General features: G+C 39.2%; 2 protein-coding genes and 1 pseudogene across 2 annotated transcripts in view; 1 reads left to right on the top strand and 2 right to left on the bottom strand.

The window, feature by feature from the left end:
• Window positions 1-16,240, top strand: part of LOC146456960 (scavenger receptor cysteine-rich domain-containing protein DMBT1-like) — a gene marked incomplete at its 3' end in the record, with an annotated part of 596,400 nt that overhangs the window by 34,811 nt on the left and 545,349 nt on the right. The window contains exon 5 of the mRNA XM_085092482.1: window positions 1,155-1,327. Within this exon, the coding sequence (XP_084948608.1) occupies window positions 1,155-1,327 (173 nt within the window). The remainder of the gene's footprint in view (window positions 1-1,154; window positions 1,328-16,240) is intronic.
• Window positions 7,404-8,368, bottom strand: LOC146456981 (uncharacterized; annotated as a pseudogene).
• Window positions 10,900-11,790, bottom strand: LOC146456980 (uncharacterized). Its single transcript, XM_085092491.1, has 3 exons — window positions 11,623-11,790; window positions 11,432-11,545; window positions 10,900-11,281 (listed from the first exon to the last, which is right to left on the bottom strand). The coding sequence occupies exons 1-3, from the start codon at window positions 11,764-11,766 to the stop codon at window positions 11,105-11,107; spliced, it is 435 nt and encodes a 144-aa protein (XP_084948617.1). The 5' UTR covers window positions 11,767-11,790; the 3' UTR covers window positions 10,900-11,104.

Here is a 16,240-nt window from a genome sequence, read left to right as displayed (position 1 = left end):
ATATCACGAGACTACACCAAAGCTATACAAGATGAAAGAAGAAAGTTAATCAAGGCGATGATGAAAGCCCGAGATGAGCACGGAATAAGAAACACCAAGGTTAAGGGCCGACATTTATATATAAGCAGTAACAGGTATGATCATAAAAGTATTCTGGATTACCTTAAATAATTTAATGTAATGTTTTTAAAACAAGTCAGTAGATTTTATGCAAATTTCTTTTTTTTTTTTTTTTTTGAACAATTGAACAATCAATTGAACAATTTTTGAACAATCCTTTCACCTCAGGTTTTGTAATTAACACCTCGGGTGAAATAGGATATGACCTCAGCCCAACAATTTGGCTTCTTATAAGATAATAAGTGGTATTGTAAGTAATGTAGTATTGCAAGTACTGTAGTATTGTAAGTAACGTCGTACCGTAGTATTGTAAGTAATGTAGTATTGTAAGTAATTGTTGTATTGTAAGTACTGTAGTATTGTAAGTAATGTAGTATTGTAAGTACTGTAGTTTTTGTAAATACTGTAGCATTGTAAGTAATGTAGTAAAGCAAGTACTGTAGTATTGTAAGTACTGTGGTATTCAAGTAATGTAGTAATGCAAGTACTGTACTGTAGTATTGTAGGTAAATAAAAGATTTAACTAAAAAAAATCAAATCAATAACAAGACTGCCTTGTCATTTATTGTCATGACACACGTGTGATAAACTAGTTTTGCATTTACATGTATGTTATCTGATTTTCTACTCTTCGCGCCTGTCTGTACCTCATGCTGGCCTGATTATGGGTTGTTTTGGAACCTTTGCTTATTTTTCTAGACAAATTGATAGGTAAGCTGTCTATAAGGTTTGTTTGTCTGTTTCGTTGTATGTGCATCATTTATTATTCGGCCATGGATTCCTTTAGCATTTTGTATCAATTACCTTGTCGATTAGTCATAAATAGTTTATTGTAATATTGTAATGTTTGCTCTACTTTGTATATGTGTCACTTATTTGTTAGTTATTAGCCGTGCTCCTTTAACTCAGTAGGCATATAACAATGCGTGTGACTTTGTCACATCTTATCTTATCAAGTTGTGTTGCTCATGTTATTTAAGCTTATGTTATCTCATCATAAATGAACTAAACAAATGCGTCTTTCTTGTTTGCAGGTATGACTACTTGAGGATTTCCAATGATAACAACTATACCGTAGGTACATACTGTGGGGTGAAGTCTGGATTGAACATCAGTTTCACTGGACGCTATGCTGTAATAACCTTTCACTCGAACGGCCGTGTCAAGCGCAGAGGATACAAGTTAGATTTCTCATTTGTTCCTCCCGGTAAGTAGAAAGAGTCGGACGAAATTTTATCGAAATACTCTCCAAATTAAATGTCAATTTGCTATTGAGGGATCGTTTGTTATGATGAATTATAATTCACGGATTATAATATACGCGTTATTATTGGACAAAAAAAAATCGTCAAGTGGTCCTAAATTAAGCGCGCGGTTATTAAGCAATTACACCCCTCAAGGAGCTGTTATATCGGACGATATTGTCCGAGGCGAAAGATTGTACGAAAAATGCACAAAAACGAAGGTTTAAGGGCAAATGTGAAATTTCGAGGACAATCGTTAACGGGTTATTCCAAACTTACTCCGACTGGTTTTATAGAAATCCTAAAAACGTTAACTATATATTAATGTAAAGCTATTAAGCTGTAAAATCTGAAAATAAAGCTTTCTGCTTTGTAGGCGATCAAAGCACCGAAACCCTAAACTGTCAGTGTGTGCTTTGACTGCATTAACTACCAGCTCTCACATTAATGCAGATATCCCAACAAGCTACACTATATCCTTCAGGAGATAATGGGTTAACATAGCGTTCGGGCTTGTTCGATATGCACATTGGGTAGTGAGAAAATCTATTGTAAAGTTTGATAATTGTATATTTTTCAACCAGTCTTACGCGCTAGGTGCTTGGTGCATTAGTGTGTGACGAATATCTTGCCAGCCAAATTTCGTTCAAATTTGGAAAATATATCAACCCATTATATTCGTTTGAATGGAGGGAATTACTTGTAGTCAAATAAGCCCTGAGCTTTCGGCCTCCAAGGATTTGCACAGTTTTTGCACACCATTACAGCAGATGTCAACGATGTCAGGCCGACCAATGGAAAACAACACAGGAAATCCCTACAGAGATTGCATTTTCTGTTATTTTCATTGCTATATTTTTGTTTTGTTTTTTTTTAACTTAGTTTTGGGATCTAGGTTGTGTCCAAGCATTTCCGTTGTATAACGTTTCATGGAGAAAAGCCTCCTCCTATCTTCGTGAGACTTTTTCTCAAGTATTCCAATCGAATCCAAAAATCACACAAACAAAAGACAAAACAAAAACAAAAAATCATTATAAGCCATAAAAGAAGACTGAAGATTAGCCTGTTAGGTCACAACGATGGCAAATTAACCTTTTTTAACATTTGTTTCCCGAATAACTCGCACGGATTTTAAGACTAGTTTTTTCTGCTTAAATTAACAAATGAATTTTAAGACGCAGTTTCCTTTAGATCCTCACATTAATTTTCGCTCCTGAAATAGATTCCGCTTATAATTTTTCTGTTAACTTCTATTGGCAAGTAAGTCACAAATATGAAATTAGATCGGAGTAATTCTGCTTTATAAAAATTTTCTACCGCAAACTTTCTGCCCCTCCTACTGTCTTCGAAACTCAGTGACGAGATCGTAAATTTTGCCAAAATTACAGCTATTTGCTCAGGACAAAATCGCTTACTTGAAACCTTCAATTTCGCTAGTTATAAACTATGACCCTTTATCTTAATAATCAGATGAATTGTAATTATAATCGCTAACTAGTATTCGAGTGTTTTAGAACTTTGTAAATCTTAGGCCAGCAGTAATTGGCGCTAGCTATTGTGGTCACCCTGCCTTAACACAGTGATCGCTCTTTTTTTCTGTTTCACGTTGTTATGTTCTGTTTATAGTTTTAAGTTTGAAGGCGAAGTCAAATAAATAAATAAATAAATAAAACTGAGGATACAAAGTTTATCCATTTTGGGCACTTATCGAAACATGCGATTTGACCCAAATTCAGAGGAAAAAATCACAAAAGTGGTTCGTACTCACAGGCTTTCCTGTATATCAGTAAAAAGTTCCATTCATAGGCTACTAAAATCTGTGAAAAAATTTGGCCGTCATTCAGTAGCTAGTCCGCCAGTGAGGGCTGAACTTGTGCTACTCAGCTAACACGGCCATATTTCTATCGGAAACTTGGTAAACGAATGCCAGTAATAAAATCGAAATACATTTTTCATCACCGCAGAATCAAAACCACTGCATCATATCAATCACAAGGTATTAATCTTGGTAATGGTATTTATTTACCGCATTTTCTATATGCATAAATTCAAATGCGGTTTACATTACTACTAATCATGAAAAAGCACAAAGACGAGACCAGCACACCGGGAACTCCATGCCCTCCTCTTTGCGATCAGTGTGTGGGCTCTTTAACGTCACACAGCGTTATGAACATTGAAGTGTTGTGAGACGGGGCCTACGGTTTATCGTCCTTATCCGAGAAGACTAGAAAGTCTAACCATTTGCAGATGTCATTACAAGGGCAGCACTTTCTCCTCAGTTATTTAAAGACCCTGAGTGTTGGTCCGGCTGGGGTTTGAACCCACGACCTCGCACACGGTAGTCCGATGCTCAACCAACTGAGTCAACCGGTCGAGCTGTTTCTCCCTATACTTTTGGCACTAAAATTTCATCGCCCAGTCCATTGTTATCACTGATGTTTCATCGGGTGATTTCAAGACATCTTGTTTGGCTAGATCTTGATTTTCCGAACGCAAAATATTAGGCTTTTAAATCAAATATATGCTTCTCTGCTTGCAAGAAGTCATACAAAATGTCTTCTTGCTCTTCTTGGCCGTAAAAGCAAATTGTTTGGCTTTCGTTCTTTAAGGAAGCTTCAATTTCTTCTAATACTGATTTCAGGTTCTCGCACATGTCACACTGTAGACTGTGCGGGTGCTCACATTCCTGTTTAAACGCTTCGTCGTTCGCATCGCTCAGGGTGAACACCCTACAATGATCTGCACATGGACTAGACTCTACTTTGCAATGAACTTTATAGTCTGTTTTCAGATACCTCTTGGCTTGATTAAGCTTCTCCTTGATATTATCACCCCATTCCGGACTTGCGCCAGCCCTTTGGAGCTCCTCGACCACTCTCTCAAGTGTTTCAAAAGCTGCCGTTCCCGGCATCCGTGGCTACGTTATCAAGATCTTTGAGAGCTTTCCTTTGAGACGCTTCGCGCACATCAAGAATACGAAAGAGAGTTGCACAACTCAAAGAGTCAAACTCCTCTTCTTGGCAAAGTTTAAGCAGCCATTGTGGACCTAGCGACTGTTTGGATGACGTTCGGCATTACAAGCTTTTCTCCTCTACCAAGATTAAGTGTGCGTGTTCCGTAGGAAACGTCTTGATAGAAATACGGTCTGTTTATGAATTCCAAAAAAATGGTTGACTTTGACTGTATCAAGCCTGACCCTGTGATAAAATGGCGTTTCCAGTGGGGCACCGGCACCTTTGTTAGTCTTCGTGTCCTTAGAAGGTGCATCCCTATATGCTTCTAGGAGAGGCTGGAGCTCATTATCGATATCAGGGCTGTCAGTCTTGCAAACAGCTTTGAACAACGTCTCTGCACCTTCCGGGGTAATGGCTGAACAGACTATCTTGCAGGCTTCTGTTGCCTTTCTTACAAAAAAATGTTTGCTCCTCCTGACTCACTCTCTCACACTGTTTGCATCTGACACGTTAAAGGGCTGGTTCTTCCTTCACCTGAACATGTTTCCAATACGTCTAAGCTTTCGTTTATTCTAACTAAAGGTGGGTCAGTTTGCAGAGGAGTTAACATGCTGACGTCCTCTTGAGAGCTGTGATATCCTGTTGTACTTGGAGTCCAGTCTGTTTCGACCTTCTGCTGATTGCTGTTGGTGCAAATGATCGATGTTAACTACACTCCCACCTTCACTGCTTTATTCTCAATTATCAGTTCACGTATAGAAAAAAATTAACGCGAAAATAAAAGCGATATCTGTGAGAAGCTCCTTAGCGCTTAGTTTTTTTTAAAGGGATAAATTGGAACCACACAAATTACGGACAAAGAAACATACCCTCGTTTTGGCGTTGGAAAGTACAGCGTGATTTGCAATTGAATGCGTGACAACTGGAAAACAACGCACATCTTAAAAGCGTAAGCAAACTACTTACACCATATATTAAAAGACAAGGGTGGTAAGGACATGTTAAGCAATCCACTCTTTCAATGGAAAATTGTTGTAACTTGAATTTAATATTCATACTGTCACACAAAATCCTTTTACGAAAAAAAGGAAAACATCACCTTTGGATCTCGTGCCAGAATAATCGTACCCCTTAATTGAGTTAAATCGCCATAAATTAGATTAACCTAGTAAAGTTATGCACCGTTGTTAAGCTAGCGGCAGACTGAAAAACAAAAGTAGTAAAACGTAGGAATACAATTTGTAATATTTAAACCCTCACTTTTAAAAGCACTTTTTCAGTGCTCTCAAATCCGACTGTATTTCTCGTTTTCACAGAATAAATAAATAACCAAATTATTCAAATTAGCTGCACATGTACATACGAAAAACTTGTTACGATATTCAACTTGCAAAGTGAAAAAGCCTATCCTTTCCCTTGTGTGGCTCCCCGTGTACTACATTTTGTTCCCTTCGTTTCTTCGTTGTTTTAACCGAAAGTTATAAACACTTTACTGACAAAAGAATCAAATCCCTTCCAACATTTATCTCTTTAATCCATTGCGTGACGTGACATTCTCAAATATTGTTGGAATAAACACGACCAATTTTGTGCCAATTTAATTCAACATTTTCTCCCTTTTTTCGCTTTACGTAGTAAAAGCCACTTTTTGTTGAAGCTTTGTAAAAACTGAAAAACAGGAAACTATGGAAGACTGAAAAAGAAAATACTTACGCGACCCAACTTGTGCAGGTGAAATAAACATCTTTTGTATCTCTTGTACTATCTGCCAGTTCACGGGATTCTTACAGTGCAAGGAAATTTTCCGTCCTTCGTGATTGGGATACTGACATGTCTTCAGAGGTCGCCAATATTGCCCTAGATTGTGACGGTGCTTCGGACAGATTGTCAACTTCTCTATTTTGTCCAATGGACTTCCCCGCTCTGGCTAGTATCAATTCGTATTCCATCACGTTCGCGCCACCAGGTGAAAACTCTTTAAATGATTTGTTATACACTGAATAAGGGGAACCGATTCTTCTTTTCCTCGTGATTCTTCGCATGTTATTTTCCCACTTCCAAAAAAGTGAACATACAATCGGTCTAGTCGGTGCGCTCGCCATGGTTATTGTTTGTTTATGGAAGGTATGCTCCGCTGCGATGTATCTGGTCAGCGGCTTAGTAAAAATATCCACCGATTTCTATGAAGAATGACAACTTGTTTATGTTGCGTCAAAATAAGGAACAAATTGTGCTGCTTTACCGTCAATTAAGAAAATTCTAGCCATATTGGTTATTTCTTGACCTACTAATGAAATTCTAAGGTCATACAAGAGAAAATACCTTGGCCTTGTGGCGGATTTTAGGACGCAGCATCTGCGAAGGAAAGGTGGTGGTGCTTGCTGAGTAACACAAGTTCAGCTCTCACTTGCGGACTAACTATTGGATGACGGCCAAATGTTTTCACAGATTTTAGTAGCGGATAGACGGAACTTTTTACTGATATGCAGAAAAGCCTGTGAACACGAACCACTTTTGTGATTTTTTCCACTGAATTCGGGTCAAATCGCATGTTGCGACAAGTGCCCAAAATGGATAAACTTTGTATCCTCGGTTTTATTATACTAATTAAGAACTGGTTCATGCTTAGCGTGCGTATATCGAGTTATGGATGCACGTGGGAAGTTTGAATAGCACGAAAAAAGCGTAAGAGTTGCTCGAGCTGTAGCCGAGAGAAACTCAAGCTTCTTGGGTGCTCTCCAAACTTCCCAAGTGCATCCATAACTCGATATACGCACAGCTAAAGGCATGAACCAATTCTTTTATAACATAGTGACAAGAAAATAGTGCGCGGAAAAATGGGTTTATTTGTGATCGATTACAAAATTCTCTCAATGCGCGTACAGAAACGCAAAGATTCTCATTGGGTGGTTACAAACATGCCACAATGATTGTTTGCACGTTTGGTGAACGAGAACGTTTCATCCGAAATTGGCAATGAAATTTTTTTCTTTGAATATGTTGAAAGTCAATGAAAATGAAGACAAACGTTTTTCCAAGTCAAAAGAATGATAAAGTACACAAATTTGTCAAATGTTCAAGTCAAAGTTAAAGGCCGAAACTGGAGTTTGAAGTTATAACGATGTTTACGTTGGCACGGTACAGTTGGAGAAGACCGAGCTCAGGGAACTTGCTGTTGTTGTCTTCTCTTGTGCGACGACCACACTGTTGTTTTGAATTTCTCTGCAAACAGCAGTAGTAGAAGACTCAGATGAACCACGCGCAAGGCATCTTGAGAGAACTTCACTGCAACTGCGAAGCTGGGACGAAGATGGGCGCGTATTGTAATGTGCAAGACTTTGTTCACTCCTGTGGCCGGAGATCGCCATGATGTGTCTGTTGGGGATCCCTGCGTTAGACCACAAAGTTATGGCGGTTGCTCTGATGCTATGGTTCGTGTAGGTTTTTGACAGGGATGCTGCTCGCGGATATTCTTCATCATGGTTCACTCCGACGGGACGCGCTTCATACCATACGTTGTCTCCAACACTCCAATTCTTTTGTGGATATTGAAAAAACAAATCGCACTTTGGATTTAATTTCGATAAGTACAGCTACAAGGCCTTATAGCCGTCGTTCGGGTCTTCTGTTTCATACATTCGGGTGTACTTTTCTGGGCTGGGAACGTCAGATACTCCACCGGGATGATTCTTTGTAGCCTCGTCATGTGTCATCGTCACGTAGTTTCGGCCAGTTGGGTCGACTTCAAACTTGAAGCTGGTCGGTTTGAGCTGTCTCTGTCCCTCCCGACCTCTTCTACAAAAAAAGAGAACCACATGGAACCATACATTTCGTAGAGGAGCGAGTGGGTTGCTCAGTGCAAGAACCTGTGAGGATTTAAGCCGCACCAAATCTTCGTTTTCAATTGCCGGCTTGTGCTTTACGTTTTTTTTCCCCAGACGCTTCAGGTTAACAACTTGTGCATTCAGCATCTCGTTTGATCTTTTAAACCTCGGGTCAGATGAGAGCTTTAGGCCTTTATTTAGTGGCGGTGCGTTCAAAAATCTTTCCACGGACCGGCGAAAACCGTGTAGAATGCTCTGTACAATATTGTATTTCGTTGTAATAAGTGTAAACAAAATTGAATCGAATTGAATTGAATTGCTGTACACTTCTCCTGATTTGTTCGTAGCCTCTGCGTAAAATCTGCGAAGGTTTGTATCCAGCTGACCAAGTGTCATATTTTCAAGCGGCGATTGTATTTTTCTCTCAGTGCACCAAGCTAAAAAAATGTTAATACCATTTAGTTTCTGGACAATGCGTGAAGATTTTTTTTAACCGTGTTTGAATAAATCTCTCAGCTTAGATACAACTTTTCAAGTACTTTACTTGTTGTTGTTGTTGTTGTTGCGTAATTAGTCAAATACACTGTAGCAACTGCGGAAATTTTTCTTCTCGGATTATTTCGTTTTAATAATTTTGTTACCGAGTCTTTAAGTAAATTGTTGTTTTCATTAGCATGAACAAACGAAAAAAACAGTGATAATTACCTTTGAATGTTGCCACAGACCAATTTGTGTATTTTTTAGTGCGAGCGGAGTGCCTTTCCGTGAGAATTTTCTGCAGCTCGGGCTCTGTTAAATTTGAAAAACGCGCGGGCTCTTTTTCGCTACCTTTGCTCTTCTCTTTGGGTGCTAAAAACTCCATTTCAAGAGAAAAGTCGGGAAGTACTCATTATTTTCTAGTTCCATTTCCGGTGAAACTTTGTAACAGCTTTAAGCGACGGAAACCCTAATTTGTCTGCAAGTTGCACACGTCATCAGATGGACGCACGGCCGTGCGTATGTTGAGAAATATACCATGGTGACGCCAATAGGAATTAGATAGGGAAGCACGCGCGCTATGTTATAATTAGCGATTATGATTACAATTAATCTGAATATTGAGATAAAGGGTCATAGTTTATAACTGGTAAATTTGAAGGTTTCAAGTGAGCGGTTTTGTCCAGAGCGAATAGCTGTAATTTTGGCAAAATTCAAGATCTCGTCACTGAGTTTCGAGGACAGTAGGGGGTGCGGAGAGTTTGTAGCAGAAAAAATTTATAAAGCAGAATTTCTCCGATCTAATTTCATATTTGTGACTTACTTGCCAATAGAAGTTAACAGAAAAATTATAAGCGAAATCTATTTCAGGAGCGAAAATTAAAGAGAATCTAAAGGAGACTGCGTCTTAATGCTAAATAATTATAATCAACAACTTGTATTGCGTCTTTAACATATAATGACCAAAGGTGCGTTACAGCATGGAAATTAAGCAAATTCGTGGGTGTCCTTCGCGAAATAAAATGTGTGCACGCTGTCTTAAATGCAACAACCATAAACTATATATCAGTACAAAGCTAATGAAATGTACTATCCGGTTAAAACTATTTCGCTTTGATTTTTTCTAGCCCTAAGGAGAGTGCGTCCCAAAAGCCCAAAACGACTGTTGTCTCTTTGAACAAATTTTTCGGGTATGGAATTCGACCGCAGAATCAAAACTACTGCATCATATCAATCACAAGTCATTAATCTTCAAAACTGTGTGAGGCTTTTTCGATATTCCTGTTGGTTACTTCGCAATTTTACTGTCAATTTTGATAATCAAAAACTCACTGATACGTTTTACGACAAAGGTCATTGCGGGGGATCAATTTTACAAAACGGAAATCCCTCGCACAGTATTGTTGCTCGGTATCTTGGAAATCGTCGGGCCAAATTTCAAGGCAATCCGTCAAATTCTTGTACCGTATAAATTACTTTAAATAAAGCACACGCGTAAAAACGAAGTAGGTTTTTTTCACTTCTAAAGGTTTACAAACATTTCACGCCCTTGCTGCGCCATATTTCAACACTGCGGATGCCGCCGACGTCGAAAGCCAATAGAATCACAGGAGACCTACTGCTGAGTCCCCTGAGATTACTGGTGTCGCGTCGGAAAATAGTTGAGTGCGTGACTGCAGTTCTATTACCAGTCAGAATTTCTCGGCTTTCCTTGCGAAATGCCGGGCAGAAAAAATTCTTCGAAGAAAAGGAAAATTGCAGTGGCCTCGACGGTGAGCCCCATCGATCCGAAAGAACAGCTGCGGACAGAAATGCGGTCACTGGGGTACGTTGAAGGACTATTTATAGTATACCATTATCCATGCGAATAAACTGCTGTCGCAAGCTTGCAGTTCAATATCCGAGTTTTTCTGCTTTGCAGGTTTGATGGAGATATTTTTACCCGCAACCTGGAGGCCAGCGTTGAGGGCAACATGTTGGGGGGGGGGGGGGGGGAGAGAGGGGGGGAAGAGCCTCAAAGAACTCGATAAATCGATTATTGTACCTGGATTTATGCGCTACGCACTTATGTGGTTTCGGCAAGCGTTTCTCGCTATCCTTCATCGGAACGTTCTTCCTCTTTTTCTTAGGACCAGTTTTCTTCCTAGTTTTTCAACCACGGACTCTTTTCCTTCATATTTTTCGCCATACACGATACGCAAAAAGAACAGAAGCGAAAACTTAGTGTGAATAATGCACCTATCAATGTTTTCCCCCGGCATGGGGGGGGGGGGGCAACCCCACCGGAATTTGACATTTTCAGGCTTTTAAATGTCAATTTCCCCACCCTTGGGTATCCATTAAAAGTCAAATTCCCACCCCTGGGGATCCCAGAACTTGTATAATATCAATAAACTGACTGAGGCAATCACAATACTTTATTAAAGAACTCAACGACTCCAGGGTGCAGTAAGCTCACTCAACACTATACCTGTGAACTGCTTCACATGGTATTTACAGCAATACAAAACATGCAATGCCAGAACATGTCATCATCAAGTGGGTTTAATGCACAAACTCTGTGAAACCAATTATCGCAGGCATCACACTGTATCCACTGAACAGTTTCAGCTCCATCCTCCTCTTCTGGGTCTTCTTTCTTGCAGTAGCCACAGAGTACCTTAAGCAAGGAAGCACAAAAGGAGGTACCCAGTTACGTAAAATTCATACAAATGAAATCATGAACATTTTAGATTACAATCAAATATTATTGTGAATTAACTGTGTGGTATCTAGTTTTACTTGCAATCAATATATCTGAGTTACAGACCTTCGCTGAGTCTTTCTTGTTGTATCCTCTCTTTTTCCTTGTCTGAGCTGCCTTTGCTGCCCCTCTCTTTCTGTTGTCCTGAACAGTCTTTAGATGGTTAAACCACATCCCAACCTTGAAGTAATTAAGACAATTACATGTAGTTAGCAGAAGTGTGAATTTCTGGTCACTACAGTTATAATGTTCCTTACCTCATTTGTGGGTAAGAGTACTTGTCTTGCTGCTCCTTCCAGGTCGTTTGGGTCATTATCATACAGAGTTTTCAGTACTTCACTTGGAGGTGATGATGCAACACTGGTCGAGGCGTCAACACAGAACAATTCGCCTGGCATCATGTAGTGCCCTGCACATGTCTTGCCTTTACACATGATTTTTCGATCTCTTTCTCTCTCTGTCAAAACCTCATGGGAAAGCATCTAGTAAACTCAGATTTAAGTTAGTATGTAAATGACTTTCTGTGCGACTATTTCGTTCAAAATCCGGCAGAAAAACACTATATGAATATAAAACTTCAAAGACATATATCGGATGGATGTTAAAGACAGCAACTTTTTACTTTAAAAGCATCAAAATACTCCTTACCTTGCGTTCAGCCATTGTTCGCGAAGCGAAGAAGAGCGCGGGGACTCATTAAAATGACTTCTGGGTATTTTCCAAGATGGCGGACCGCTCATTCCCAGGCCCTCTCCACTTTCAAGATGGCGACCGAAGTTGGCGACTGAGTCAAATTTCCCACCCACGGGGCCATTGTGGATGTCAAAATCCCTACCCGAGTGGAGCTTCACCAAGTCAAATGCCCGTGGGTTGCCCGCCCACTTCCCCCCCCCCCCTCTCCTTCATCCTGGGGCAAAACATTGGTAGGTGCATAAATCACAAGTTACAAACGCAAACAAAAGGAAAGCGCTGACGCTGACGCTGACACGTTTTAATTGGCTTATAGTACTTTGACGGGTGATAGAATTTCATTTGAAAATACTTTCTTGTTGATAATTCACGTACGCCTAAAGATTTGTAATATATATTTTTTTGAAAATGAAGCGAGACTAGTAATGTTTAATTTGGTCTCAATTTTTTTGGGCAAAAAAAAGGTATCCGGTAACCTTAAAAATACAAGTTTACAGTGAGGATTTAAAACAATGAAGTGATCTAGGTTTCTCTATGGCAAGAGGTAAAGTATTCTGCAGTGTGGGAGCCGCGGCTACAAAAGACCTACCACCAAATTATAATCGCTACATTTTTCCTTGTGGGAATTCTAGTAAAATTACATCATTTGAACGGGAGTGATAGGCAGATTGTTTAATTATTGATATTAGATTACTGATATATTGAGGTGACCGACCAAGCAAAGTCTCATCACAAAGCTCGGAACGTTCTAGAATTACGTAATGTAATTTCCCAAAATAGCTATGAGGAACACTATAAGAACAGAAAACGAAACAGTTTTGTCGTTATATTGTTCGCTGCCTCATTGTCGCCGTTTAAGTATAAGTAAGGGTTAGACAATGAACGCGAGGTGTCTATGAGATATAGGGTCTCGAGCATAGATAGAAAGCTACGAAGGCGTAGCCCGAGTGGCATTTCTATCAAATGCGAGAGCCGTTACATCCCATAGGACACTAGCGTTTATTGGCGCTTGGTATCATATGTCTCTAATAATTAACTTTGCTAAAAACTTCGTTGAAGAGGATGGCACATTTTCTCACTTTATTGTCTACTCCAAGATTTAAATGGGCACGTAGTCCTGAAGGGGAGTCTGCTTTATCACAGGAAAAAAACCCCACACTTTTCCCTTAAGGGCCCAGGCATACAAGATGAGCTTGATCGCCGTGCCTTCACAAGAAATGCCGGCTAACTTTAGCGCCATTCCTATTCATCACTGTGCTGGACTATGTTCTCCTTCTCTCACTACACACCATCAATGAACAGGGCCTACAAATCGATCCTAAACGTAGCCAAAGGCAACCTGCAAAGTATTCAACTGATCTTGATTTTGCAGATGACATTGCAAAACAGTTCATTTCCACTACTACAAAGTGTTACCTGCGCTCACTAGCAGGCGGAATGATCACTCAAGTCGACGACTTCAAATATCTCGGCCCATACATAATCTACTGACAAAAGGATGTAAAGTCCCGTACAGCCTTAGCTTGCGTGTAATGAGCTGAACAAGATATAACATTCCGACCTTGCCAATGAACAGAACATTTATTTGCTTAATATGTTAATTGAGCCAATTCTGCTTTACGGTCCCGAGACGTGGACACTAACTTTGCGCCAACAACAACGGCTTGATGGGACATATACCAATCTACTCCCACGTGCTCAAAACATTCACTTTTCTGAGCACGCCACACGTTCACAAGAGCATTTACGAGGAAATCTTCTACCACTCTCCCAGAAGCTCGCCAAGCGGCAACTTCAATTTGCTGGTCATTGCCAGAGAGCTATGGGTGAGAATAACCAGTCCCTCTTACTATGGAAGCCAAGTGGCCCTATCCACTCCAGAAGATTGACCTTTCCCGACATGATTGCCAGGGACTCAGGGATAGAAAGGTCAGATCTCGGGAACGCTATTGTGGATCGTGAAGTTTGCGCACGTCCCGAACTTGATAGGCGAACGATGATGATGATGATGATGATGGCTCACTGGAGAAGATATCAGCTTTTTTGTAATAAGCTTTGACTTTCAGAAGGGAGTTCATTTTGAAATAGTATTTGGTAACCTCTACTTAGGGGATAAAAATCAGTATTTTTTTTTCAGTCGGAAATCATCGATCGTTTCTTAGCTGCAAGGCCTTATCCAAGCGGATTATCTCAACAAAACCAACGTGAATGTGTCAGTCTCAATTTCATGCAATTCCCGCCGCTCCAATTTTGTGCATACATAATTGTGTGCTTCTAGGTGTACATTTTTAATGACTTTATTTCAGAATTCATAGAATGGTTAAAAATTATTTCAAATCACCTGGCATCGCAGAAATTTCTGTTGAGAAAGAGGGATTCTTAAATCTTACAAGTTGCTTAATGCTATGCTGTTAATGGAATGCAAAACAGTCACGTGATCAGTCACATGACTTGTTTTTATATTCAAAAGCAATGTATAATATAACGTGCTCTAATAATAGAAAGCAAAAAACTTAACATAGTTGTCCAAGCAACGCCAGGAAAAAGCATTTTACATCAGGCTCGTTTCCATGTGAAGGCTTTATATGCCATTTTTTGACATGCGCTGTACGTGACTCTGGGTGTTAATTTGGGATGGCTCCATATCAGGAAATATTTCTCTCACAGAGCTTAGTAAGCCTGCCAAGGTTCATGCTTTTATCATAAAACGAACATTTCTGGTCGTTAGCAGCTGGACTATATGATGGTATTTGAATTTTGCCATTCACACTTAGGAATCACGTTGTTATTTTGTTTTGGATGATAGTAGTTAGATGTTTGGGGCTATAAACGCACTTTCAAAATATTCGCAAAATTCATACCTGATTCAACAATGAACTCAAAAACCTAAATCCTCGGTTTTGAAAAACCTAAATTTTCCTCGGTTCTGTTTTAGTCACTTTATAACATCTGAAACAAACTTTTCGAGTAAACTTTACTTCAAATGTTTGTAATTTATTCACGCAACTGTCATACAACTTCACTGAAAAATTTCACAAATGACTATGTGTTTCACTGAAAAATTTCACAATTGTGAAGCAAAATTGTGAAGATTGTGATTGGTTGAGAGAATCATACGACTGTCATATGACTTGTAAACAATAGAAATCTGATGACTCATTTCATAGGGAAAGTCCCTTATGTATGACATCATCAAGTACACGATGACACAACCCAAAGGGGACTGGACACTAGTCTTTTATTTAACATGTCCGCCATTTTGTAAAGAGTTTGTGTTTTGATGTTTATCGTTTATGTTTTGGGATATTTGGACATTTATTTCTCCACTTTCATCGTTCTGATGTTTGTAGACGCTTTTTGAGGTAAGAATATCATTTATCTTGCATTATAGTCGACTCGCTATCGAATATTCGTGAGGCCGTGAAATGAGCTTATTATTTTTGCACATAAACTAAATCCTTGATTGGGATCCAAGAGTTAAAGGCATCATTGTATCCTTTCCACTTTACCAAAGCTTGTTTCTTCTTGTAATCTCTCCTGATAACTTTATCGATTCTGAATATCTCCTGTTTAGCTTTCAATAATTCCGGTTCATAAAAGCTCCCTTTAATCTGTTCATCGTTCAGATCTTTTAGTTTATATGTGATTGGTGTAGTGTATTGAATTTTATCGATAATGAAGACCTCTTCTGTCCAGTTTTCTGTATAACCTCGATCGAACAGCTTTCTTTTATACTTTGATATTCTAACCTTGTCACCAACTTTAAATTTTGCTTTGCTTGATAATTGTGTTGAATTTCCATGTAGATTGAAGTAAACAATTCCTTTATTCTTTTTCTTAGATGCCACTGTCGGTGTCATTTTTATTGAACTGTGTCTAGTGTTATTATACTGATTCAATATTTCAGGCAAAATACCCAGATACATTGTATTGCCTTGGGCAGTGAATCGTTTCCACATTTTATTTTTAATCGTCCGATTCCATCTTTCCACCACTGATGATTTTTCTTCATTTTCAGTCGAATACAGTGTAATGTTATGTTTATTGAGCAAGTCTTTGAAATGTTTGTTGTAGAACTCTGAGCCTTTATCAGTCCATAGATACTTTGGTTTTCGACCCTCTTTGAATATGCTTTGAAATGCTGTAGTTATAGTCTCACCTTTTTTATCTTTTAATGGGACAATC

This window comes from Pavona decussata, unplaced genomic scaffold (genome assembly GCF_977016875.1).
Source record: "Pavona decussata unplaced genomic scaffold, jaPavDecu1.1 SCAFFOLD_252, whole genome shotgun sequence".
Lineage (NCBI taxonomy): Eukaryota > Metazoa > Cnidaria > Anthozoa > Scleractinia > Agariciidae > Pavona > Pavona decussata.
The sequence above is the reverse complement of the archived record's forward strand: the minus strand, read 5'-3'. Positions and strand labels throughout refer to the sequence as shown.

Coding starts and splice junctions, on each gene's coding strand:
- LOC146456980 (XM_085092491.1), bottom strand. CDS start 11,766: ATGATGCCAGGCGAATTGTTCTGTGTTGACGCCTCGACCAGTGTTGCA. Junction 11,546..11,622: donor TACTCTTACCCACAAATGAG/GTAAGGAACATT, acceptor AATTACTTCAAG/GTTGGGATGTGGTTTAACCA. Junction 11,282..11,431: donor ACAAGAAAGACTCAGCGAAG/GTCTGTAACTCA, acceptor TCCTTGCTTAAG/GTACTCTGTGGCTACTGCAA.